This window comes from Phoxinus phoxinus (genome assembly GCF_949152265.1).
Source record: "Phoxinus phoxinus genome assembly, chromosome: 5".
Classification (NCBI taxonomy): Eukaryota; Metazoa; Chordata; class Actinopteri; order Cypriniformes; family Leuciscidae; genus Phoxinus; species Phoxinus phoxinus.
The window spans coordinates 38,686,899-38,714,121 of record NC_136880.1 but is presented as its reverse complement, the minus strand read 5'-3'; the positions used below and the strand labels follow the sequence as shown (position 1 = coordinate 38,714,121).

General features: G+C 41.6%; 2 protein-coding genes across 3 annotated transcripts in view; both read right to left on the bottom strand.

Moving 5' to 3' along the window:
- The window catches only part of LOC306998107 (uncharacterized protein), a 514,861-nt gene that overhangs the window by 144,699 nt on the left and 342,939 nt on the right, over positions 1-27,223 (bottom strand). The window lies entirely within an intron of this gene.
- Positions 1-27,223, bottom strand: part of sema6ba (sema domain, transmembrane domain (TM), and cytoplasmic domain, (semaphorin) 6Ba) — a 152,933-nt gene that overhangs the window by 14,709 nt on the left and 111,001 nt on the right. For both annotated transcript variants that reach the window (XM_079614412.1, XM_079614413.1), the window contains 7 exons: positions 24,793-24,883; positions 24,355-24,474; positions 22,207-22,295; positions 20,185-20,402; positions 4,928-5,059; positions 3,307-3,456; positions 1,232-1,411 (listed from right to left, as the gene is read on the bottom strand). In XM_079614412.1, the coding sequence (XP_079470538.1) occupies positions 1,232-1,411; positions 3,307-3,456; positions 4,928-5,059; positions 20,185-20,402; positions 22,207-22,295; positions 24,355-24,474; positions 24,793-24,883 (980 nt within the window). The remainder of the gene's footprint in view (positions 1-1,231; positions 1,412-3,306; positions 3,457-4,927; positions 5,060-20,184; positions 20,403-22,206; positions 22,296-24,354; positions 24,475-24,792; positions 24,884-27,223) is intronic.

Genomic DNA, 27,223 nt, shown 5'->3' with positions numbered 1-27,223 from the left:
TTTTATTCACATATAAACATTGATCAGCGAACATAAACAGAAGCTCAACTGAACGTCAAGTGAACATGCTTGAGCTCCCGTTTACCACAACTCATGTGTGCGTTGATGAATGTTTATATGTGAATAAAAGCCTAAATTCAGTCTGTTCATCATATAAAGTGATCAAGTTTCTTCAGAACATTTGGACTCGATTCATTTGGATTCGTTTTACGATCTCTTTATGAACTTTTTGAAGCGTTAAAGTGGTAGTTACGTTGCTGTCTATGGAGGGACATAAATCTCTCATCGCTCAAAATATCTTCATTTGTGTTCCGAAGATGAACGAAAGTCTCACGGGTTTGGAACGACATGAGGGTGAGTAATTAATGACAGAATTTTCATTTTTGGGTGAATGATCCCTTTAAATGTATGGTGGCTGAGAGAGCTCAATGAGCTGCAACTGAAGAAATAGAAAAAAAAAAACCCCAGCAAATTAAGAAAACATTCTCATCAGTTTGACAACACGTGCTGCAAATACTCACAACGCACATACAATCAGGATTTTAAAATAAACAACAAACTTACCTTTCAGGTCATCGACAACTCCACTGTCGAGTAGACACTGAACAATAAGCATGTCCCAGCCAGGTTTGTGACTTGTTGGGGTGCCCTTGAAACATTTGCGTTATGGTGTGCTATTTGCAGCACGTGTTGTCAGACTAATGATAGTGTTTTCTTAATTTGCCTGTGTTTTTTCTATTTGCATGTGTTTTCTTTAGTTGCAGTGCATTGAGTCCTCTCGGCCACCGTGTAAATGTATATTTTGGATGTTTTCTTACCACAAGTCTGACAGAAGAAAAGTAATGCAAGCATAGCCTGGTTGACACAAGACCCTTCTCAGCTGTAACTGAGAGTGGGTCTGGGGAAGGATCATTCACAGCCCATTTCCAAAGTGGCGTCACCAACGGACGTCGCTCAAATGCCACTGCATGGGCGCAATTGGATAGACCTAAAACCAATCAGAGCGATCGTCATCGTGTAAAGCCCGCCTCAACGTTTGTGATTGGTGCCTCGATTTGGAAAAGTTGGAAATGGGCTTGAATGGGCTCTTGGCCTGACGGACTTGCAGAGCAAATCTCAAATTTGCCGGAAGTTCGTCAGGGTTTTCCCAGCCTACTGCAAGCAAGCAATAGCAAGCAAAATAGACCAAAACTGAACAGTGCCTGAAAAAAACAATAGCAAATCTCATCACCTTTCAGGGTTGTAGCCCTCCAGCTCTTCCAGAAAGGTGTTGGTGTTGGAGTACTGGTTCTCTGGGCTGGGTGTGATGAGGAACTTGAGAACGGTTCCCCTGGTGGATCCAAGAAACACCACAGTTCGATTGCGGTGGGGGCCTGCCTCAGTGTCCACCACCATAGTGTTCAACTGGTACCTTAAAAGTGAGGAAAATAAAGCAATATGCACAGCATTATAGAAGCTTATTGCTTTTATAAAACAGTTGCAACATCAGTATGATGAAAGACAATAAAAGACACATTTTCAGCCGAGGATATAGCTAACATCCTAACTGTAAGCTGTTTACAGTAGCCAAATAAAATAGTGCATCAAAATCAACATGAAATTGCATTTTCAACCCATTTTGCAACCATAAAGTGATATATTTCCAAGAGAAATATAATATTGAATAACAAAAAAAAGATAACAACCATTATTATATTATTTTCCCAACCCACATGGCCTAGTTACGAGTCTGATGAATAAGAGAGTCCTTTCAGAGGTAAAATCAAGTTATTACATTTTGAATAAAGCTTGCAAAGACATTTTTTTTTCTTTACAATAACATTCATGAATTGTGAACATGTATTAAGAAAGTAAATAAACCCTTATTTTGATTTTGTGTTTAACTTAGCTGATGGTCACAGATATGTTTGTTATTTATTGTACAATAGCTTCAAACAAATCAGATTTTAGCACTGACGCTATATCTGTTTTTGGTGTATAATTCTTAATACAGCTTTAGAAATAATTAAAAAGGGATATGAGAGATTAGAATTGTAAATACTCTCTCTGTTGAGACTTTAATTTGGATTAAAAAGAGCAAACACAGAGGAGTTTATGACAGCTCACACCAACTTTTACTTTATGTGTACTTTTACAACTTTGTTGTAAGCTTGAAAAACCTGAGCTGACTATTTTTCTTCAAGCCATTCAGATCTAATTTGCATAATCCCAGCCTATGGTGTTCATTGATGACCCGCCCTCAAACACTGTAGTTGAGATGTAGCAGAGGAGGCCTGAAAAGATTAGTTTGTGTTGTCGACACTGTTTTCTGTGCTGTGAAAGCAAATCCACTTTTTTAAAGGATGAGGACTTGGACTGGAATTGATATAGGAAAACCGACGGTATCGTTACTGTTTGTATCACTCTGTGTCAAGTGCTGAGAATGATCTGGAGCTGAAATTCAGAATTGATATATGAGCGCTGTACATCCAACATGCGCTGTAACCGGTAGACCGGTCACGACAGACTGGGCCATCTGACCAATCAGAGCAGAGTAGACTCTAAGAATGGAGGGATTTAGAGAGACTGATTCCTTTATCCGTTTCAGACACTGTGAGAAAAGAGTTGATGCTGCAATGTATATTATGAGAAAATTAACTTTTTTTTTTACCCTGGATGCATGTAAAACTTCAAAACAAAGACCTTCAACCTGTAGAAGACCTTCAAAACAAACTTAGGAAGCTTTAAAATAGCATAATACGGGAACTTTAAGTCAAAATGGTCTATTATTGAATATCAATCAAATATCTCCCTTTTTTCCTCTCACCAGTGTACCACTCTCCTTTGTGACAATTTACCTCTAGTTATCGTGAAAGGACCCAGTGGCCATTTCAATACAATTTTGAAAAACAATCTATTGCTTGATTTTTTTCTCCTTGCAGAGAAGTTTTTCTTCGGTTACTCACAAGTACTGAGTCTGAAGGCCTCAGGCAACCTACTCTCTGCAGAAGCACTACTGGAGTTATATTTTAACTAATGTTTTCCCCCCACTAACCTTGAGAGACACTGTAGCAGCGCTCTTAACAGGATTGTTCACAGAATGATGTCCTTTGAGTATCCGCGCTGCTAACATTAGCCATACTACAGCAGAGCTTGGGCTTTGATTCCTGAGATTTCAACCAATTTCAGTTAAAGCAGCACAGCTTTTAGGAGGCCTTGAGAATTTCACTTCACCTTTTCAAATCTCAGCAACACACTTCATCTAACAAGCATCCTGGGGTTTTTATTGATAGCTCTTTCTGTGTTCCGTAGGTCTATGCATCGTACCGAACCATGGTCTTGACTATCCAGGGTCTGTGTCCAAGCAAAGGAACTGCTTCGTCCATCAGAGGATGAGTTTTGATGAAGTTCAGCACTTCATCGGGAAGAGCGTTGGAGGAGCTGAATCTCGAACCCTGGACAGCACATCCTCCAGGCCTAGAAAAGTAAAGGAACCACATTCACGATACAAATGTCCAAACCAAACATTCAACATTTGATAGACAGACAGAGAGAAAGAACGAGATAAATAGACAAAACGACAGACAGACAGATAGACTGACAGATCAACAGACAGACAGAATGACAGATATATAGACTGACAGACATGACGACAGACAGAACGAGATAGATAGATAGACAGAACGACAGACAGAACGAGAGAGAGACAGAATGAAAGAAAAACAGAACGACAGACAGAATGAGAGAGATAGACAGAACGACAGATAAATAGACAGAGAACGACAGACAGAACAAAAGAGATAGACAGAACGAGATATATAGATAGAACAACATACCGATAGATAGATAGATAGATAGATGGATAGATAGATAGATAGATAGATAGATAGATAGATAGATAGATAGATAGATAGATAGATAGATAGATAGATAGATAGATAGATAGATAGATAGATAGATAGATAGATAGACAGATAGACAGACAGAACGAGAGAGATAGATAGACAGAACGAAAGAAAGACAGAACGACAGACAGAACGAGAGAGATAGATAGACAGAACGACAGATAAATAGACAGAGAACGACAGACAGAACAAAAGAGATAGATAGACAGAACAAGAGAGAGATAGATAGACAGAACGAGATATTTAGATAGATAGATAGATAGATAGATAGATAGATAGATAGATAGACAGAATGACATATAGACAGATAGATAGATAGATAGATAGATAGATAGATAGATAGATAGATAGATAGATAGATAGATAGATAGAATGACATATAGACAGATAGATAGACTGACATAATGATAGATAGATAGACAGAATGACATATAGACAGACAGATATATAGACTGACATAATGACAGATAGATAGACAGAATGACATATAGACAGATAGATAGACTGACATAATGACAGACAGACAGACAGAACGAGAGAGAGAGATAGACAGAACGAAAGAAAGACAGAACGACAGACAGAACGAGAGAGATAGATAGACAGAACGACAGATAAATAGACAGAGAACGACAGACAGAACAAAAGAGATAGACAGACAGAACAAGAGAGATAGACAGAACGACAGACAGACATAGACAGAGAGATAGACAGACATAACAACAGACAGACAGAACGACATACTACAGACAGACAGACAGACAGACAGACAGATACTGTAGATAGATAGATAGATAGACAGATAGACAGATAGATAGATAGATAGATAGATAGATAGATAGATAGATAGATAGATAGATAGATAGATAGACAGACATAATGACATATAGACAGATAGATAGACTGACATAATGACAGACAGACAGAACGACAGATATATAGACTGACAGACAGAACGAGAGAGAGATAGACAGAACAACAGACAGACAGAACGACCGACAGACAGAACATGAATAGAAGATGATAGACACTAGAAAGATAGACACCTGGGTTTCGGCACCAGTTCATCGGGCACAGGCGTCCATATGGATTCTGGAGATTTCTGCTCCTTGAATCTTCCCTCAAACACACGTGCCAGCTGCTGCATGTCAAACGCACACACCGCCGAGCCGGGGATGCTGGGAAGACACAGAGATCCAAGAGGGTCAAGACACATCACTGATCCAAAACACACTTCAAACACACACATACAGTCCCACAGAAGCACACACACGCTGTTGCCCTAAGCCAAAGTGACATGTCACAACAGGACTATTCGATTTACTGCAGCTGACAGACTAATCGACCAATCTGCCTCTACAGCATCTCATTATAGTGTCTCGACAGCCACTCACATCACATTAATAAAAGCTCAAGTGCAAATTCAAGCTATTTTAGAGCACACAGGCTATAGTATAAATATATAACAATACACACATGGACTGCTTTATGGCACTTTCATGGTGCTTTGTAGTCTACTGGAGCTTGATTCTTCAAAATATTCTTCAAAATATTTTCTGTTTTATGAAAAAATACCTATCTTGGGAAAGACATGAGGGTGAATAAATGATGACAGTTGTATTTTTTAGGGTGAATTCTTCCTTTTAAAAGCTACAAACTGAGAGAAACATATATCAGCAGAATATTATAGCTTGAATGAGCATTAAAATACAAAGGAAATCGTAGATCAGTCAAACACAGAAGGAAACTGTAAAATGACCTGCCAGGATGGGCAAGTGTTCCCACTGGCTGAACAGCCTAATGGTGTGTGTGTGTGTGTGTGTGTGTGTGTGTGTGTGTGTGTTCTGGTCTGCAGGTGTTCACCATGTGTTCCAGGGCAGCTTGTCTCTCTCTCCAAACAGTGGGAGTTCAGATGGACTGTTGAGGAAACTTGGATCCTCTTATCTGTCCAGATTTCAGCTTTCAGGCAAAACAACTAATCTTATCAAAAGGCTAGTAGTGAATTGAATGGCATTCAACTTTATACAAAATATAAAATAATAAATTCTAGTAAAATGTATACTTAGAATTATACACTATACCATTCAAAAGTTTGGGATCAGTCTTTTGAAAGAAATGAAGGTTTATTGAGTAAGGATGTATTCACTTGCACTTGCATGCATTCAATTGAATAATTTATATATTGTGTATATTGAATATGACAATAAAGACATTCATAATTTTATAATTTCTATTTCAATAAATGCTGTTCTTTTCAGCTTTCTATTCATCAAAGAAGCATTGATGATACTAAGAAATGTTTCTTGAGCAGCAACTCAGCATATTAGAATTATCTCTGAAGGATCATGTGATATTATTATGGTTTTTTTGTAAATCAAATTAATGCAGCTTTTTTTTACCGAACTTTTGAATAGTAATGTAAAACTATTTTCAATTGTAACAAACTCAAACTCTTGTAAAATTATATAAAAAAATAAGTTAAATTATTTAAATGTCTTAATAATACATTTTAAAAGATGGAAATCATATTTTTTTTTTTTTTTTTTTTTTTGAGCAGATGCTACTATTTTAATCCTGTCCTCTGGTCCAGGTACCTTCTAAAAGGCAATAATTAGATAATAATGTGAGAGTATTGTTTTAATTATATTATTATACATTTTTTTAGACTAAAATTTCTGGCTATTACTCTTCCTAGAGCTTTCAAGCTATTGGGCCAGGCCTTCAGACTGTTCTGACTCGTTCATAGTAAATGGATAGGTTTTTACTTGTCCTCAATTTCACTTTTCTTTTGCAAAAAAAACCTTAACTAAGAAAAAATACATAATGACATTCTCTTCCAGGACATTTTTGGATGGAGCACAACAGCCCAAACATGTGCAAATCAACAAGGGATTAATTACAGAAATCAGTGAGATAATACCAACATGTTAAAAGAAAAGAAAACGGGGAAAAGCAACAGAACGAGACTGTAAAACACAGAAGCAGGATGTTGGGCTGGGTTTGAGGTCACACATGGTCCCGTCAGCTGCTCTGAGAACGTGTGTGTTTGGACCGCGGCGACAGATTTGGCGAGTTCTGTCTGGTGTCCCGCTGGAAATGGAGTGAGAGGGCTTGTCTGCACCCCTCACCTGACACCAGACCTGCTGAGCCAACGCTGGACAGCATTTGGCCAATACTGGGTCAATGCTGGACTGAAAATGATCTAAACCTCAATGTCCTTTATCTTAAAAGACAGTGCTGTGGCAAATCCAATTCCCTGCACCTCCAACAAAGCTCAAAGAGTGCCTCAAACAAAGCAAACTGTCTTACATAGACTTGATAAACCCTGAAAACGTTGGTAAATCAATATAGATAGATAGATGATAGATAGATGATAGATAGATTAGATATAGATAGATAGATAGATAGATAGATAGATATATAGATAGATAGATAGATAGATAGATAGATAGATAGATAGATAGATAGATAGATAGATAGATAGATAGATAGATAGATAGATAGATAGATAGATAGATAGATAGATAGATAGATAGATAGATATGAAAACCTTTTCACAATATTCTAATTTTGAATTTGGGGTTTTCATAAGCTGCAAGTCATAATCATCAAAATTATAACAAATAAAGGCTTGAAATATCTCACTTTGCATGTAATAAATCTATATAATATATTAGTTTCACCCTTTAAGTTGAATTACTGAAATAAATGAACTTTTGCACGATATAATTTTTTTTAGAGTTTCACCTGGATGGATGGATGGATGGATGGATGGATGGATGGATGGATGGATGGATAGATAGATAGATAGATAGGTAACTGTTTGGTTACCAACATTCTTAAAAATAAATTATTTTGTGTTCTGCATAAGAAGAAAGAAAGAAAGTCGTTCAGGTTTGGAACTATACGATGTTGAGTAAATGATGACAGAATTTTCATATTTGTGTGGACAATGGCAGCTTACTAGGTTTAGAGCTTATGATTATACATAAGATTAACAAGCTGCATTTTTATAATCAGACACAGAAAAGAAAACCAATAGAATACTTTAGGGAATATAATTTTGATACAAGCTTGAGTTTAACACAATAGCTACATTATCCTGATCACAATGAGAGCGCAAATGACAGAACTGAGTCCTTCCACCTTCCACATAGTGACTAAATAAAAATGAAGTAGATAAGAGAATTGCAGAGCAATCATCGCATTCGGATATGATGAGGTCTGCTCATTCAATTCTAATCATTCCATTTCTGCTCAATTCCACTTTAATATTCCCCACTAATAGATACACGGAAAATATGGAGTCTGATCTGTTAAATTAGGGCTACTGGTAATTGAAGGGCTTTGGGAATGAAGGGTCTCATTTGGAAAATTTGGAAAATGCCCGCAGATTGATGGACAGAAACGGCGCAGTGGGCATGGTGTTAATGGACTGATTTGGAGATCGGCCTGAGCCCGCCACCTGCCACCCTTATGGAGGACATCTGTGCCAAAGATTACACCAAATTAACAGAGATGTCACTGGATGTCATCTTCCTCTCCGTCTCCTTTACCACCTCTCCTGTGCTTCCCTGAGAAGCACAACCTTATAATTACCTCAACTATTTAAAAGAATAAAGGGACAAACAGCACTGTCCTGCAAGAGCCATTCGTGCACTGACAGCTCACTGATTTAAAGTGAAGACACAGTGATTTAAAAAATAACACAATGGTGGCACACTGTGACTTTTTAGTAGAGCTTGCTAAGACAAACATCACTATTATTATTTCTCATGAATAACACCCAAAAATGACAATTCTGTCATAATTTACTCACCATCATGTTGCAAACCTGTATGACTTTCTTTCTTCTGCAGAACACAAAATTAAAGAACATATTAAGATATTTTGAATACAAAATGTTTATTGAGCAGCAAATCAGCATATTAGAATGATTTCTGAAGGATCATGTGACACTGAAGACTGGAGTAATGATGCTGAAAATTCAGCTTTGCATCACAAGAATAAATTACATTAAAAAATATATTCAAATACAAAACAGTTACTTTAAATTGTAATAATATTTTACTGTTTTTTTACTGTATTTTTCATCAAATAAATGTAGGCTTGGTTAATATAAAGACTTCTTTTAAAAACATTTAAAAAATCGAACTTTGTTTGTATAAAAATGCGTTGTCAGCTATTGCCTGACACAGGCAGGCCGAGTCCGAATGGAAGCCATTTTGAGAACACCACTTAAGCCAATAAGCTGTTAGAAGTTTGTGGCCTCCAACTCTAATCCAGCCAATGAGCTGTCAGATGCAGTGATCTACAGCCTTGTAAACCTCAAGCTAGACAAACGAGCTCTACTTTCACCCTGTTCTCTCTGGCATGCGGCCCTGGTCACCTATCGTCGGCTACTTTAAAGGCTTTCTGGCGCTGCGCCTGTGTAACTGACCAGCCCAGTGGGCTTGAGGTGAACGGGCCAAGATCACCTCATCACACAAAGCTCTGCAGCAAAGCCTCTCGCGTCCATTCGAGAAAGGACACGACGGGGGTCTGAGAAATGAGGACTAAATGAGAAAAATGGACACGGCAGAAAGCAGGAGGGACTTCATGCTGTTTGTACTTTGGCATAGAAGCTCAGCCATAACTCTAGAGTGAGTACTGTACATAACAGCTCTCCTTTCAGATGATGCAAAACTACTGCGAAAAAAAATATGGAAAAAAATGAAAATTTTATTTAAGGTATTAAAAAAATACATTTGTGCCATTTTATTAACACATAATTTTTTTCTGTACAATAGTATTTATGTTAGCACAATACATTCAGCATGTACAGCAAGCATAACAATCACATCAAAGCTCATCACACTGAACAGTCAAATGCTCTACAATGTGAATCACAAAAGGACTAAATACTATCGAAATTCATGTTATATTTAATAAGTTCAGATGAGATGATTCTCAGAAAGAAGCACCATTTCTGGCCACAGTACCTCTTGCAATCTGGGCATGTGCCACACACACAGGATTCAAACCCACGACCTGAAAGGTTCAGGGGCTTTTAGCTTAGCAAGTTCACGCAGATGCACAAGCCAAAAGATGAGAGTTCTCTTACGAGAGGTTCTCTCGTACTGCGTACTGAAAGTACGCACCGGGTAAAGTCTCTTTGCTCGAGATATTGAAGCCAAAATTTATCCTTAAATTTCCATATCTTGTAAACGCAGTGCAGCAGCAGTCAGACCTAGAGCGGGCAATCTAGCGCGCTCATTGGCTGCTCCGCGGCAACTGCTGCAGCCTACCACTGAGCCCCTGGCGTGACGTCACGCCCAATGAGGGCGCTACGCGCCCTCACGCGGCCAAGCCCGCCAAAATGGGAGTGGCTTAGCGTATATAAGGGGCAGTTCAGGCTGCTAACACTCGATTTTAATCTCTTCAGCGACGCTCTACGCTACGCTGACCTCCGAGAGAAGCCGCCGCCGTCGAATCCAGCGACCAGCCAGCTTAGGACAGCGCCTGAGGAAGCCGGCCGTCTTCGCCACCTTCAGCCGTCCGTGCCAGCTACGCTATCCGGCGACAAAGTATCCTTTTCCAAATACCTCTCCGTGAGCTCGCCGCCGCGACTCACGTCCTAAAAGAGCAAAGGCGTTTGTACAAAAATGCCTCGTCTTTCCTGCGGTTCGTGCCGAACCGCGCTCAGCGACGGAGACCGCCACGTGATATGCGCTCTCTGCCTGGGCCGAGACCACGCAGCCATCGCTCTCTCGACGGGTGGCTGCATCGAGTGCGACGAGATGGCGATTTCGACCCTGCGGGCTCGACTCGCCCTCTTCAACGTCGAGGCTGTCGCTCCGCCTCTCTCCAGTGGCCCGCGAAAGAAGAACCGCCGTGCCCAGAGACTCCCGGAGCCCGTCGCTCGCGAACGCTCGCCGGAACCTTCCCCTCGAGCTTCGCGTTCCCCTTCACCGCCCCCCCTTCCCGACGCGCAGATGACGGCTTCGGCCCTCACTGCCGTCGACACAGGGGACGAGGCGGGGGACGACGCCATCGACAGCTGTTCTCTCCTGGCGTCGGACAGTGAAGAGTGGTCTGGATCTACACACTCCACCTCCTCTTCGACGCAGGAACCTGGCAAGGCCCGGTCTAATGTGGACGCCGAACTTATCCGCCTCCTCACCATGGCCGTTGACCAACTGGGCCTGGACTGGTCTCCACCGGAGGCGCCCGCGCCCAACAGGCTCGATGGGTGCTTTTTACCTAGCCGCCGCCTAGCGCCTGCCTCTAGGTCAGCACCCTTCCTGCCGGAGCTCCACAGCGAGCTCTCTAAATCGTGGAATGCTCCATTCTCCGCGAGACTCCGCTCCCCTGCTTCCTCGACTCTCTCCCAAGTGGACGGAGCCGTCGAAAAAGGCTACAGCCGGATTCCCCCAGTGGAAGAGGCGGTCGCAGTGCATCTTTGCCCGCCATCACCAAAATGGCGCTCAAAGTCTGCCCTCCCGTCGAAAGCCTGCAGGACCACTTCAGCCCTTGTCGGCCGCGCTTTCGCCGCCGCCGGACAAGCCGCTTCCGCCCTGCATTCTATGGCTGTCCTCCAGATCCTCCAGGCCGAACTCCTCCGCCGTTTGGACGAGAAACGCCCGGTTCAGGACATCGTGACGGATCTGCGCAGCGCGACGGATCTTTCCCTCCGCGCCACGAAATCCGCAGCACAGGCGATGGGACGATGCATGGCTTCACTCACGGTAACGGAGAGGCACCTTTGGCTGACGCTCGCCGAGATGAGTGAGTCTGAGCGCGCCGTGTTCCTCAACGCCCCGCTCTCCCCCGCCGGCCTCTTCGGCCCTGCGGTGACCGGGATCGTGGAAAGGTTTTCTGAGGTACAGAAAACTTCTCAAGCCATGAAGCTGTTCCTCCCACGACGCGTTAGCTCCGCTGCAGGCCGCTCCCAGCAGCCTCCTGCACGAAGCTCATCGCAACAACGCCCATCGCAGCCTCCATCAGCTTCGCAGCAGCGACAGGGCGGCCGCCCTCGATCGCGCTCAAACAGCCGTCACAGACCGCCTCCCCCCCGGGGACCGCGACAGAAGATCGTGCTGAAGCCTGAAGCCGCGAAATCCTCCTAGCCACCGCGAAGAGGAAAAGATGCGCGAGTCCCGCCGCCGCCGCCGGACCGCCATCAAAGTTAGCCGCTCTGTCAGTCCCCTTAAACAAGGCTACTGCAGTTGTGTATTTAGCAGCCAACGAGCCACTCACAGTACACGCTCGCCTGCACACAAACGCCGTTTTCACGGCGACCCAGATAAATCACAAAAAGAGTGTAATGTCTGTATGTACGGCTCACGCCGATTGTGTTCTATGTGTAGAAAATGTGCCCACTCCAATGTGTTCACCCCTACACACAAGCACGCCCCCCAGGTTTGTCACAGAGCCCACTCACATAAAGCGGGCACGCGCCGCTCGAGTGTTAAATGTAGGATTTGTGCCCACGTCCCAGTGCCCACACCTACAAAATGTCCGCTCTGCTGTACAGTTATCACGGGGGGCGAAACTAATAAAGCCAATAGGCCGTGTTTCAGATATAAGCGCCGCACGTGCTCACGAGCACGCGCGCTCACTGACGAACACTGTTCCCCCCATATCGCTCACAAGCACCGCTGTTCGCGCCACAGACTATTCTCCGTCCCTAGCGACCGAGTTACTGAATGCGAAACGGCAGGCTGCTGTAATCAGCGAGCAGCATTACTCAGCAAACGAGGGCGCGCGCGCCGCGCTGATACCTCCGTTTCAGTTCCTCGAGCCCGCGCAGTGCGGCGCTCAGGACGCGGAGACCATTCTGCCCCTAGCTATGCGTGCGAAAGCATGGGAAGCTATCCCGGGCGTGTCAGAATGGGTGCTGAAGGTTGTAAGACAAGGCTATACACTGCAGTTCGCTCGCCGTCCCCCGCGCTTCCGAGCCCGTACAGTGACGAGCGTGAACCCAGAAGTAGCACACCTACTTCGCGCAGAAATAGCAAAACTGTTATGCAAGGGGGCGATAGAGCCGGTACGTCCTTCTATGAGCGAGTCAGGCTTTTACAGCCGTTATTTTCTCGTGCCCAAGAAGGACGGAGCGCTCAGACCTATATTAGATCTGAGACATTTGAACAAAGCTCTTATGAAAAGACCGTTCAAAATTATCACGACCAGACAAATCCTCGCGCAAATTCGCCCGAGGGACTGGTTCATTTCTCTCGATCTGAAAGACGCGTACTTTCAGATTCAGATCATACCCCGTCACAGGCCATTCTTGAGATTCGCCTTCGACGGTCAGGTATATCAGTACACCGTCCTGCCGTTCGGCCTGTCTTTAGCACCCCGTACATTTACGAAGTGCATGGACGCGGCGCTCGCTCCCCTGAGGCGTCAGGGGATGCGAATATTGAACTATCTGGACGATTGGCTGATTTTAGCACAATCAGAGGCGGAACTTGTGTCTCACAGAGCTGTGCTACTCAGTCATCTGGAAAACCTGGGTCTCACGGTCAATTGGACCAAGAGCTCACTGCTGCCCCGTCAGTCAGCTTCCTTTCTGGGAATACAGCTCGACTCAGTGGCAATGACGGCTCGCTTGTCAACACAGCGCGCGCGCCGTGTTCAGCGTTTGGCCGCATCTTTCCAGAAAGACAAAGTGTTTCCCCTGAAAACGTTTCAGAGATTGCTGGGCTTTATGGCCTCAGCCGCAGCAGTGCTCCGGCTAGGTCTATTGCGTATGCGCCCCCTGCAACGATGGCTCAACGCTCGTGTACACCACCGAGCGTGGGCTTCCGGCGGTTACCGAATCAGAGTGACTCAGAGCTGTGTTTCAGCTCTGCAGCCCTGGCTTGTGACCGACTGGTATCAGCGGGGAGTTATGATGGGAACTGTCTCGTACCGAAAAGTTATCTCGACGGACGCTTCCAACCTCGGTTGGGGCGGGATATTCGAGGGCAGACCGGTCTTTGGCCTATGGTCAGACACGGAGAAGCTCCTCCATATAAACTGTCTGGAGATGATAGCGGTCGAGTACACTGTGAAACACTTCCTCCCTTTTCTGCGGGGCCACCACGTACTGGTTCGAACGGACAACATGTCTGTGGTATCGTACGTGAACCGCCAGGGCGGTGTCAGATCCAGGGCACTCTGCGATCTGGCGGAACGCCTCCTCGTCTGGGCTCAGCACCACGTGCGCTCGCTCAGAGCCACGCATGTGCCAGGACGCCTGAACGACGGACCGGACAGACTGTCCAGGAACAACGTTCCCCTCGGGGAATGGTCCCTGCACCCTCAGTCAGTCCAGTTATTGTGGCACCGCTTCGGCAAGGCGGAAGTCGACCTATTCGCGTCGACAGACAACGCCCATTGCCTAAGGTTCTTTTCAAAGAACGAGGACGCTCTGGCCCAGACATGGCCCAGATGCCCGTTATACGCATTCCCTCCGGTCTCATTGTTACCACAAGTAATCAAGAGATTTAGGGAAATGCGTCACTCGGTGCTCCTCATAGCCCCCCGATGGGAGAACCAGACATGGTTCTCGGAGTTGGTGCGGCTGTCAGACTCAGCCCCATGGCCGATCCCGGTGAGGAAAGACCTCCTTTCCCAAGCCGGCGGATCGATTTGGCATCCTCATCCAGAGCTATGGTCTCTGCATGCATGGATAATCAATGGGTACCCGTTGTTTTGCCAGAAGGGGTCGTGAACACGATCACGCAATCTAGAGCCCCCTCTACCAGGCGGCTTTATGCGTCTAAATGGTCGGTGTTTACTAAATGGTGCACGGACAAGGGCTTACAGCCTCAAACGTGCGGAGTCTCGTGGGTGCTTTGCTTCCTTCAAGAGATGTTGGAAAGGGGCAGGTCCCCCTCCACGCTCAAAGTATATGTCGCGGCCATCGCAGCGTTCGCCGAGTCGACGCTCGGCCAGGCGATAGGAAGGAATGAGCTCATCATCCGCTTCCTTAGAGGAGCCAGGAGGATGAATCCCCCACGGCCCCCCTCGGTTCCTTTCTGGGATCTTTCCCTGGTCCTAGAGGCCCTGAAAGCACATCCCTTCGAACCGCTTCACTCTGTGGATTTGAAGTACCTCGCGCTCAAAACCGCGTTTCTGATCGCTCTTGCGTCAGTTAAACGTGTGGGTGACTTGCACGCGCTCTCTGTGAGTGCTACGTGCCTCGAGTTTGGACCTAATGACTCTAAAGTCATCCTTAAACCGAGACATGGTTATGTCCCCAAAGCGATCGGTACCCCGTTCAGAGCACAGATCATTTCGCTCTCAGCTTTGCCGGCATCAGACAACGAGGTCGATACGAACCTCCTTTGTCCTGTCAGAGCACTGAGAATTTACGTCACGCGCTCCGCCGCCTTCAGGCGCTCGGAGCAGCTTTTTGTTTCGTTCGGTGGGCGCACCAAAGGTCTCGCCGCCTCGAAACACAGCCTATCCAGATGGATAGTGGACGCTATTGCTGCGGCTTACGCGTCAAAAGACCTGCAATGCCCCTTGGGCGTAAGGGCTCATTCCACCAGAGGCATGGCCTCGTCGTGGGCTTGGTCCAGCGGGATTTCTATTCATGACATTTGTACGGCGGCAGGCTGGGCCTCCCCGTCTACATTTGTTAGGTTCTACAACCTAGAAGTCCCCGCCTTGCAGGCTAGACTCCTTTCAGTCTAAAAAAAAAAAAAAAAAAAAGTCCTAGCGACTCACTTGTGAACTGCGCTACAAGGGTAGATGTGTTCAAATATAAGACCGGCAGTGCCGCTCTGTATGTATATCCCCTCATATAGTGCTTATGTACAGGTGTGAGCCCACTCTGTTGGCCACCTAAATTTCACTTATCCATGTCCCCCGGGGCGTTCCCCCCTGGGATTCATGTAGTGACTGCTTAAGCGCACACGGCGTTTACAAGGGGTTCCCGGTGCGTACTTTCAGTACGCAGTACGAGAGAACCTCTCGTAAGAGAACGTACTCGGTTACTTACGTAACCTCGGTTCTCTCTAGAAGAGGGAACGAGTACTGCGTTCCCTGCCGTGTCGCGCTTCGAGCTCATTTCGCTTCAGCGATCAAAATCGAGTGTTAGCAGCCTGAACTGCCCCTTATATACGCTAAGCCACTCCCATTTTGGCGGGCTTGGCCGCGTGAGGGCGCGGAGCGCCCTCATTGGGCGTGACGTCACGCCAGGGGCTCAGTGGTAGGCTGCAGCAGTTGCCGCGGAGCAGCCAATGAGCGCGCTAGATTGCCCGCTCTAGGTCTGACTGCTGCTGCACTGCGTTTACAAGATATGGAAATTTAAGGATAAATTTTGGCTTCAATATCTCGAGCAAAGAGACTTTACCCGGTGCGTACTTTCAGTACGCAGTACTCGTTCCCTCTTCTAGAGAGAACCGAGGTTACGTAAGTAACCGAGTACGTTTTCAAGTTTTCAAGGCAAGAATGAGCATGGCATTAGTTAGCATATTAACCAATTAGCAAGCTAAGATAATTTGGCCACTAAAGTAAATTCTGTTTAACCTAATAGTCAAAATCCACATTAGAAGGAATGGACTCTGATTGGCATGCTAAGCTATTTAATGTAGGACAACAGACCCAGTGCAGTGAAAGATCGACTTCAGAAAGATATTTCTCGGGAACGGTAGCAAATATAAAAAAATCTGTTCTGTCATTTCTGTGCGGCTCGGTCCAATGAACATCTGAGCTGATTTTGGACAAAATTGGACAACATTTGTAAGAGGAGTAGAGAAAAAAAGTTTTTCCCTCTACTTCAATATGACGGGCAAACAAAATGAAGGAAAATGACAAATGAGATATCGTCGGAATTGGCATAAACCAAGGAACATAATGACATAAAAAAAATTTTTTTTAACAATGTTGTGCCACACAAAAAAACGTATATCTCTGGAAAACTAGGTGGCGCTGTGTTCAAACTTCTCAGGTACCTTCAGGACATGCTGTCGATTAACCATGCCAAATGTTGTGCCAATATGTCAGATCGTTTAAAATATATTGCAATTTATAAAAAAATTCAAAATGGCAGACCATGATTTTCTGACAAACAGTTCAACAGTTATTAAGCAAAAAAAATAAATAAATCAGATCTCATGACCTGTAGGTGGCGCTGTTCCCAAATTTGGCATAGACTCTCAGATCACAGCTCCGATAAAGCATACAAATGTTCATTTCGATTGATCAAACTTTGTCCGAGACAGCCTCTGAAACAATTTTGCACCAACCTCGTTTATTTCAGGGCATCGTAACTTTTGAACAAAGAATGGTGGAAACACTTTAGTTTAGTGTCCAATTCTCACTACGCACTAGCTGCTTATTAGCATACATATTACTAGGATATTGGCTGTTTATTAGTACTTATAAAGCACATATTAATGCCTTATTCAGCATGACCTTATTCTACATCCCTTATTCCTACCCAATACCTAAACTTAACAACCTTACTAACTATTAATAAGCAGTATTTAGGAGTTTATTGAGGCAAAGGTTGTAGTTAATAGTTAGTTAAGTGTGACCAAATCGGTTTAGCCATTTCTGTGTGGCTCAGTCCAAAGATTGGAGTCATCATTGGAGCCAATTTTCGTAAGAATTGGGCAAAATTTGAAGGAGAAGTAGGAAAAATATGAAATACTGTACTTTTCAAAATAGCCACTACTGTAAGAGGCGGAGTGTAAGTTGGTAAGGCTGTGCATTACAATGATTTGTACCATAATTTACCTGAGGTAAAAACACTGTAATGGACAGCCTCTCGTGGCTCATGGAGAGAATAATAAACAAAACAAAAAACAATGGCAGCCACAATACACAAATAAATAATTGTATATTTCCGAAAATGTTGGCACAAAAGTATGAAAACGTTTCCATTTCAAGACATTTTCTCCTCAAACATCCAACTTCTCATTAATCTTGACCACTTTCCTTTCTCAACAGCTGTCCTGGAATTTGCTCTTTGCTATTGTGAAAAAATAACCATATCTAGCGGAGCAGATATAACACCAAAAACATTCCACTGGAAGCTGATGACGAAGCTCATTTTTATTCTAATCATACGAACACAATGAGAGGTAATCTACTGAAAACGGCCCTCATCATCTGCCTGATGGACTGCAGTATATCATACTGAACGCACACTTACCCGTGGAGCCTGGAAGACTAGTGAGAGCTCTTACAGTGTGTTACGAGCTCTCGGGACCGACACAAAGAGCTGATAGAACAACATTTGGGCTGGTTTTATGATGTACTTGACTGTTTATCCATTTAGCTCAGAACAGACCAATTCATTCCCTTTCATGAACCCACAAGCTCAGATTATCGGCTGGTTGTTGTACAGCATCTTCTGCCATATCTCTCCGTCTCTTTGTCTCTCTCTATCCTTTTTTTTTGGGTCTACAGTATGCAAATATCTATGCTCTATTGGGAGTTGTTTGTGTAGGCATGCAGTGCCGAAGCAGTGTGTTCAAGTCAATGTGGAATTCAACGTCAAATCTTTCATGTTTCGATTGTTTCAGTGATCATCTATTCTGAGGTATTTCCAGCTATGCTGTGGAACTGTATAACCGCTCTGTGATACGACAAGGATACATTTTACATCTACTGTATGTTTCAATCACACGTGGAGTTCTTAAAGTATTATACTCATTTTGAATCTTTGAATTGATATGCCACCATTTGTTCGGAGGACTTTCAGTTTCCACAGAGATATAAAATGTCAGTGTACACACCTCTAGTGAGAGTGTTTCATCTCTCATCTCTCACCTCTCATGCAAATCAGCCCGTGGCCGTAGTTATGGCATCGGGTGGTAATACCATGATACTTTGTGAGATAATTATCATAAACAAATTCTGGTGGTCATTAACCTGCCTGTCAGCAAATGAGAGTTCGAACAAAGACTTTGGTTGCTCTTTATATCACAGTATTCGCACTTATGTGTCGTTCCTTACAGTGTACTCACCTGTACTGGATAATATAAAGTAACTACTGTACATGGGTTAAGGTTAGGTTTAGAGGTAGGTTCGGGGTTATTGCCTAGTTATTACCTAGTTATTGTAATTACTATAATACGTACATAGTATGTACACAAGGAACAGGGCTGTAAAATAAAGTGCTACCAAGACTTTGTACTTCATAGAAAGACGGTGCATTCATATTACTTATGAATGGGAGAAAGTGCACATTTCTCTAGATGTATACAGACAGACACAAAGGTTGTTTCTAGCACTTCATTTTCTCTGACTCTCGCTCTCTTTGCACATGTTGACAGATGTCACAACTGCTACTGTATTCTACAGCACAACATGAGCTGGCCATTTCCAACCCTCTGGAAAGCAGATCAGTGTTTTGCCCATTGTTAAAATGTGTTTATGGCGATTATTAACATCCCTGCTAACTGAATTCTCTGAGTCTTTTTCCTGAGACAATCAAACTCTCACAACTCTTCGTTTTGTCTTTCTTCTGGAGAAAAAAAAAAGAGCCCTTTTAGGCAGACTATCAAAAGAACAAAATCCAAATTGCCTTGAAATTGGATTCATTCGTGCTGCTCGGGTTCAAAACAGACTAATAAGAAGCTAAATCACAGAGGAACGAGCGTACGTGCGTGTGTAGAACCGTTTTCCATTTCCCTTCAATTTAGTTATGTTTCCTAATCTTTACACATTTGCGGTGCGAATGTCACAAAAACATGTCCAGATCATATTTCACCACCACCACCAAAAGAAATACAATTTTGCTTAAAGGAAAGCAAGCCTATTTTAGGACATTCTTTTAATTGCAGTTAAGAACTTTCACCCTCGTTACCATAATGAAAAAATCTCATAACCGTGTACGGGTAATTAATTACCGTACTGAACATTTTTGTGGAATTTTTGTGTGCTTAATTGTCATGTCAAATACAATAATGAAATAAAGTACAATAAACAAAAGTAAATAAAATCTAATTAGTAAATAAATAAAAAATAATAATTTAAAATAAAATAATAATAATAATAATACATACATACATTTCACATGATTTTAGTGTGAAATATGGCCCAGACATGTTCTTGAGAAATTCGCCTTTCCAGTGCTTTACAAATAATAGTGACCGGATACATCTTGGAAAGGAAACTGATAAGACAATAAATGGTGCCAATATGATTTGAGGAAATAACCTTCTCAAAGGTTTTTTGTCCTTATTTGCATCAGGGCTGTTGAATCCCATTACTGTCTCATCTGCATTCATCATTCACACACACAGATCGTTCCACTATACTGCAAATGATCCCACCGTACCGTTTAATATTCATCCTGTATGATAAGTGTGTGTACCTGTTTGAGGGTGTTGAAAAGACCCCCAGTATGACGTCTCTGCCCTGCATGCGTATGATGGGGCTGGTGGACTGCAGCAGGTTGAAGTAGAAGTGCGAGTCTCCAGGGATTGAGCAGTTCAGACGCGCTTTCAGAAACGACGTCCACTGGCGCTCTAACACACGCTGAGAGCCGCCCAAATCACCTTTACACACACGTGCCACGCGAGACACCATCACCTAACGCACACACAAACACATTCAAAAATAAAACAGATCAGTTTTTACTCCATCATTTTCCAAGCTCTCTCTGACACTTTGCAACTGGGCCTTTACTACACTGTACCTTTAATATATGTAAATGACCTAGGTTATGATTGGCTGAGCTCTGAGTGGGGCGGGGCACTATCAAGTTCCTGAATACTGCATTGGCTTTTCATGGGCAGTTATATGTTAATTTGCATGTTATGACCTTACAACCTTGATTACTTATGCATTATGAATAATTAATCAGCTTAGTTTCAATAAATGGTAAAGGTGAACTGGGGATGGAGGGGATTTTTATTTTTGGGGGGGCCTAACATTTTACAACAAGGCCCTATTTGTTAACGCCTTTATTTAACATGAACTAACAATGAAAAATACTTTTTATTATTTATTAATCTTAGTTAATGTTAATTTCAAATTAATTTGTATCTGGTAATATTATTCAATGAACCTGAACTAACATGAACTAACTAATAATTAATAATAGTTGTATTTTTATTTGCTAACATTAACAAAGATTGTAGATAATTGTTTGTTCATTTATTAGTTAATAGTAGTAAAGGCATTAACTAACCTTAACTAATAGGACCTTATTGGAAAGTGTAAGCTCACTGAATTTTACACTCTCGCCAAAACTCCAGTTCTAATAACGAAAACCTGTCTTAATTGTACAATGAATCTCATCGTGTTTACACTTTGTTGGTTATAATGAAAGGATTCGCATTGAACCAAACAAAACCTAGTGTGTTTTCAGGGGTGTTATGCGGATTCTGACTAACTTACTGACTTGCACCTCTGATAGGCCATGATTTTCCTACAGTGATCAACGCTTGTAAAAACACACTGTAAATAGAAACCTTTGACGGTCACGAACGAGGGTGTTTAAAAGCAGGATCTATCAGCAGGCACTGAATATGCCCAATACTCTGTACTACCGGTACTGTACACACACACTACCGTTTTAGTTTTCGGTATGCTTTCATGGGTTTCATGTTTTTTGCACCTTCAACTTGGAATGACCTACAGAAAACACTTAAACTACAGTGTCTAATTTCCTTGAATGATTTTAAACGTTATGTTAAATCTATAGAACATGAGTCCATCCACATGTGCAAATGTTTTAATTAATGGCACTTTTATTTAATTCAAATGCACTTGAGTTGTCTTTGCCTTTTTTGAGTTTGTATTGTGATTGTGTGATCTAATTTTTTCTGCTATCTTGGCAAGGTCTCTCTTGAAAAAGAGATTCTATATCTCAATGAGACTAACCTGGTTAAATAAAGGTTAAATAAAACTAAAATAAAATAAAGTACCGACTGGTAGCGGTAGTATCGGGTCATTTGACAACCCTATTTACATTGTTACGAAATATTTCTATTTAAAATAAATGCTGTTCTTTTGAACTTTCTATTAATCAAAGAATCCTGAAAAAATCATGGTTTAAAAAGTAAGCAGCACAACAGCTTTCAACATTAATAATAATAATAAGACATTTTTCTTGAGCAGCAAATCAGCATATTATAATGATTTCTGAAGGATCATGTGACACTGAAGACTGGAGTAATGATGCTGGAAATTCAGGTATAAAGTACAATTTAATATGTATTCAGAAACAGTTATTTGAAATTGTAATAATATTTCACAATATTACCGTTTTTTTTTTACTGTATTTTTTGATCAAAGTAAGCTAACTTCTTTCAAATTCATAAAAAAAAAAAATCACGACCCCAAACTTTTGAACGACGTGTAAATGTCCACGTGTATATTTCTGTCTCACCTTCTCCAGGTAGTTGAACTCCATGGCCATCTCCCTGAAGAAGAAGTAGATATGAGGTCCCCATTCCACGGCACTCACAAAATAAGGCTCTGCAAGACACACACAAACGCAGGCTTTCATTTAACAGTCTTAGGGTGTCCTATGGAGAAATTGAAGCTCGAATAAGTAAACACTCATCAGTCATTATAAAGACATTTAATCTGAACAAACAACATATGCACAGTCCCAGAGGGAGGCAGGGAGAGAAAGAGATATACAGCGAGAGAACGGCACAAACACAAGTGAATGAGGCAGAGATAGTCCTCATAAAACATGCATGTCCTCTTAAATAAAGCAAAGAGAGTGAAGAGAGGACATTCGGAGGTCTTGGCCTCTCCTCTCTCTCTCCTTGAGCAGAATGCGTTTTATAAAGCAGACGCGGGTCTTTATGTCGGTCTCACTCCCTGAATGATTCTTTTATAGATATATTCATCTCATAGCTCTCCAGCATTCAAAGTTCAAACAGAGAGCTCTAAATTATACACACATCCACCTATTCTCGCCTGAACGAGGCTCGGAAAGCACCGCGCAGTTTCCGGTGGTTACAAGGTCTCGCATATTTGTGAAAAACAAGTCAGGTAAAAAAAAAAAAAAATGACACAAAAAAATTTCCCATTTGGTTTTGTTAGCACTCTCGGTGTGCCTGGTGTGAAATCACACTCAAAATTCAGTGTTGCAAACTGCTTCCAGAAACTATTTTAAAACCCACAAAACAAAACCCCACTTCAAACCGACAGGTAGATTGCAGAGCGACAAAGACGCAATCCTTTTTATTCAACAATTCCTGAAGCAACTTCAAAGGAATAATCCAGGTTAAGTGCAGCTTCTGCTCTCTTGACAGTTTATGTGAGCATTAGCACAGAAACACTGTTTGACTTGCTGTATCACTAAAACAATGTTTTAATATAATGTTAACACTTTCATGACCAACTAAACAAGTCAACCCAGTTATTTCCCCTCTTTATTCATGTGAAGTTACATGTGGGACAGGATATAACTAAGAATGGGTCAAGATGGTCAACTAGTCATCTAGATGCCAATGCTCCTTTTATAATGCATAACAGGTGTCTGGTTTTGTAATAAAAAGTTATTTAGCTTATTTCTTTGTTGATTATCTGTCAGTTTTTCTATTGAAAGGCCATATTTAATATCCATATATCACAATGTTAAAACGAATCGTGTCTAGTTAGTAGACATGAAACAGCATACAGGGTTTCTTTAAAATAGTCAAACAGTGATTTTGAAAATATAAAGTATTGCACATTCACAAAACACTGCACGGAGCTGAGCTTTCATAACTCAACCAACGGGAACTGTACAGTAAGTCCATGCAAACTTAAAAAGTTCACTTCAAAGGGACAATTTAGACGTCCAATAAAATATTTATATTACCGGTTCTACTCAAATTATTTGAATTATTTTAGAAAGTTTTATTAAAAAAAAATATATATATATAAAAAATACAATTACAATTAATTGCATATATCAATATTTGCTGAGAAAAGATCATTTGAAGTACATTTTTAATGTTTGATGTAATGTTTTAATGATCTTTTGGAAATCATTCTAATATGTAAGAAACATTTCTTCTTCTTATAATTATGAATGATGAAAACAGTTTTTCAAGGCTCTTTGATTAATCGAAATTTTAGCATTTATTTTATATAGATTTTTTCTTTCTTTAAAACATTATACATCCTTACTGTCACTTTTGATCAGAGAGTTCTGGTTGAATAAAAAGTATTAATTGCTTTAAAAAAAAATATTACTGACCCCAAAACTTTTGAAAGGGAGTGTTTATTGTGACAGATAAAACCACTGAAAAAGCCCTGATTGTTAGTGCATTTAAGCATGATAAAACATAATTTCTGTATTTAAAAAAAAAAACTGAGTATATCAGTCATAAAACTCTAGAGGGGCGCAAGCTGATACTGAGCAATCACATCACTATCACATGGTACGAGCTGATTGGCCGCTGCTGATCCTGCAGCCAATGAGATTCCTTTCATTTAAATAGTCTGGTTCATTGTTTGCTGTAAGCTAGTTTCTCTGAAACCCTCCAGCTCAACCTGCCTAGATCTGCAACTATATATATATATGAAACCTTACCTCTGAACCATTTGGAGTCATGTTTGATCGTGCGCAGGGCCGGACTCTCTCCAAGACTGCGGTAAATGACAGCATCGATGGCCAGGAAGTCAGTAACTGTCCCTGTGAACAAGCTGCCCTCTGGGGGCAAAGGGTAAAGGTCAGTGGTCAATAACCAGAAGTGAGCATCGACATTGTGCCATGATGATATATGCGGCAAAGCGTTCGAAAAGTCCTTGAGCATAACGATGTTTGGAAAAGGTGGTTAAACACATTTATGGAGGCAAATTAAAACAGCTATAAATGAGGCGATATTAAATATTATTATGTTGTGTATCTACTGGGTGTACGGCTCTTATTATCACAGATTAAAGGGTGATAAAAAAAATCAGTGCATTTTGTGAATAATGTGAGGTTAGAGGTTAGAGTCGTTACATGGCCAGAGATGTGTGCTGGTACCTGCAAACAGAGCCACATTAGCGTGTTTGGGATCATACGGACATCGGGCCATTCCGCTGATGGGCTCGCCGACCAATTCCAGAGTGTCTCTCTGAACAAACACACACACACACACACACTCTTTGTGAGGACGGGATATGACACTCTCTGAGAGGATGATAGCTGTTATAAACCACACATATCTCCAAACACATTCACAAGTGCTGCTATCATTTCAACACGCTTCCAGCAACAGTAGAGAGTGTGAGTGAGTGTGTGCATGTGTGAGAGAGATGGACCCTTCAAACGCAACTGTAGTGTGTGTCCATTTATCTCACAACTAAAACAAACCCAGAAAACCTGTCTCCAGAAGGGTTTTTCTCAATTTCATATTTTAACAATAAATCAGTATGGCTTTCATTTCGAAATATACTGTAAAAACAAAGACTTTTAAGGTTTAACTATAAAATGTGAGATGTGGCCTGAATATGTGGACTGAATATTTGGTAACACTTTACAATAAGGTCCTATTAGTTAACGTTGGTTAAAATATTATGGAGCTAATATTCTGACAAAATGATTTGAATTTGAATTGTGTAAATCTGAATTATTTGCAAGTGTAATCTAACAAAATTGAATTTTAGGTGGTAGTTTAAATAGTTCTGAATTAGAATTTTTTTAAACGAATATTGAACATTTGAAATTTAACAAATTGAAATGTTTTTATGGCTGAATTTTATAGACATGTATTTTCAAACAGTAATATTCAGTTTAAAAAAATTCAGATTCAAGTTTTCAAGATGAAGAAATTCAGAACTTCAAATTCAGTTTTCTAAAATTCAATGTCAAAAATTCAAGTTCAAAAATTCAGATCTGACAGAAAGTAGGTCACAGGTCATCCACAGGGAAGAGTAGATGATCTCAGAAAAGTCGAACAGAGCATTTTGGCCAGTTGCCACTCTCTGAGGGACATTCTAAAACACTTACGTGAAAAACGCTTAACGTGGCTTACTGTACGAAGACAGTGATATTAAAGGACTAAACTCAGTACAAATCATATTAATAAACCATACTTTGTATAAAAAATCAGATGAGCCCAGAATACCTACGCAACGCGTTTAATTGTGCGCTAAGCATTTCCTTACCATAGAAAACCGTTATAAGAAAACGCTTAACGTGGCTTACTGTACAAAGACAGTGATATAAGGACCGTACACATCATATTAATAAACCATACTATGTATAAAAAATCAGATGAGCCCAGAATATGAACGCAACGCGTTAAGCATTTCCTTACCATAGAAAACCGATAAGAAAACGCTTAACGTGGCTTACTGTACAAAGACAAGGACCAAACTCAGTAGCCTACGCATCATAATAATAACAATGTATAAAAAATCAGATGAGCCCAGAATATGAACGCAATGCGTTTAATTACGCGTTAAGCATGTTCTTATCATAGAAAACCGTTATAAGAAAACACTTAACGTGGCTTAATAAACCTTAAACCTGATTTTTTTATACATAGTAGGCCTATGGTTTATTAAGGACCATTTAAGGTTTATTAAGCCACGTTAAGCGTTTTCTTATAACGGTTTTCTATGATTAGAACATGCTTAATTAAACGCGTTGCGTTCATATTCTGGGCTCATCTGATTTTTTATACAAAGTGGTTTATTAATATGATTTGTACTGAGTTTGGTCCTTTAATATCACTGTCTTCGTACAGTAAGCCACGTTAAGCGTTTTCATATCGGTTTTCTATTAAGGAATTTGCTTAACGCGTAATTAAACGCATTGCGTTCATATTCTGGGTTCATCTGGTTTATTATTATGATGCGTAGGCTACTGAGTTTGGTCCTTGTCTTTGTACAGTAAGCCACGTTAAGCGTTTTCTTATCCGTTTTCTATGGTAAGGAAATGCTTAACGCGTTGCGTTCATATTCTGGGCTCATCTGATTTTTTATACATAGTATGGTTTATTAATATGTGTACGCAGTGGTGTAGTCTAGTTTTGTGTAGTGAGTATACTGTGACGACCTTTTATCAAATTAAATGGTGAAATTATCATGAAGTGACTCTCATAGCAGCTCTGTGATGTTCATGTGTCATGTGTAGCCTACATGTCCTCATACAGTGAAGCGCTGACACAAGCACGCGCTTGCTTCAGTGTGTGTGTGTAGTAGAGCACACATTGAGCGCTCATTCCCAGAGACGCGTTGAACAACTGCAGTCTCTTTAAGTTTTTAATATTCACGCGATTTGATCTGTGTCCATTGCAAACACAGACGCGGTGAATTTATGAATGAAAGTGAGAAAGTTCTGTCAAAACGAAGTTGTTACGTATCTTCACGCTTTTTTTAGTGGGTATACGGAAATACTTGGCATTTCCTAGTGGGTATACGGCGTATACCTGCGTATCACGTAGACTACACCACTGTGTGTACGGTCC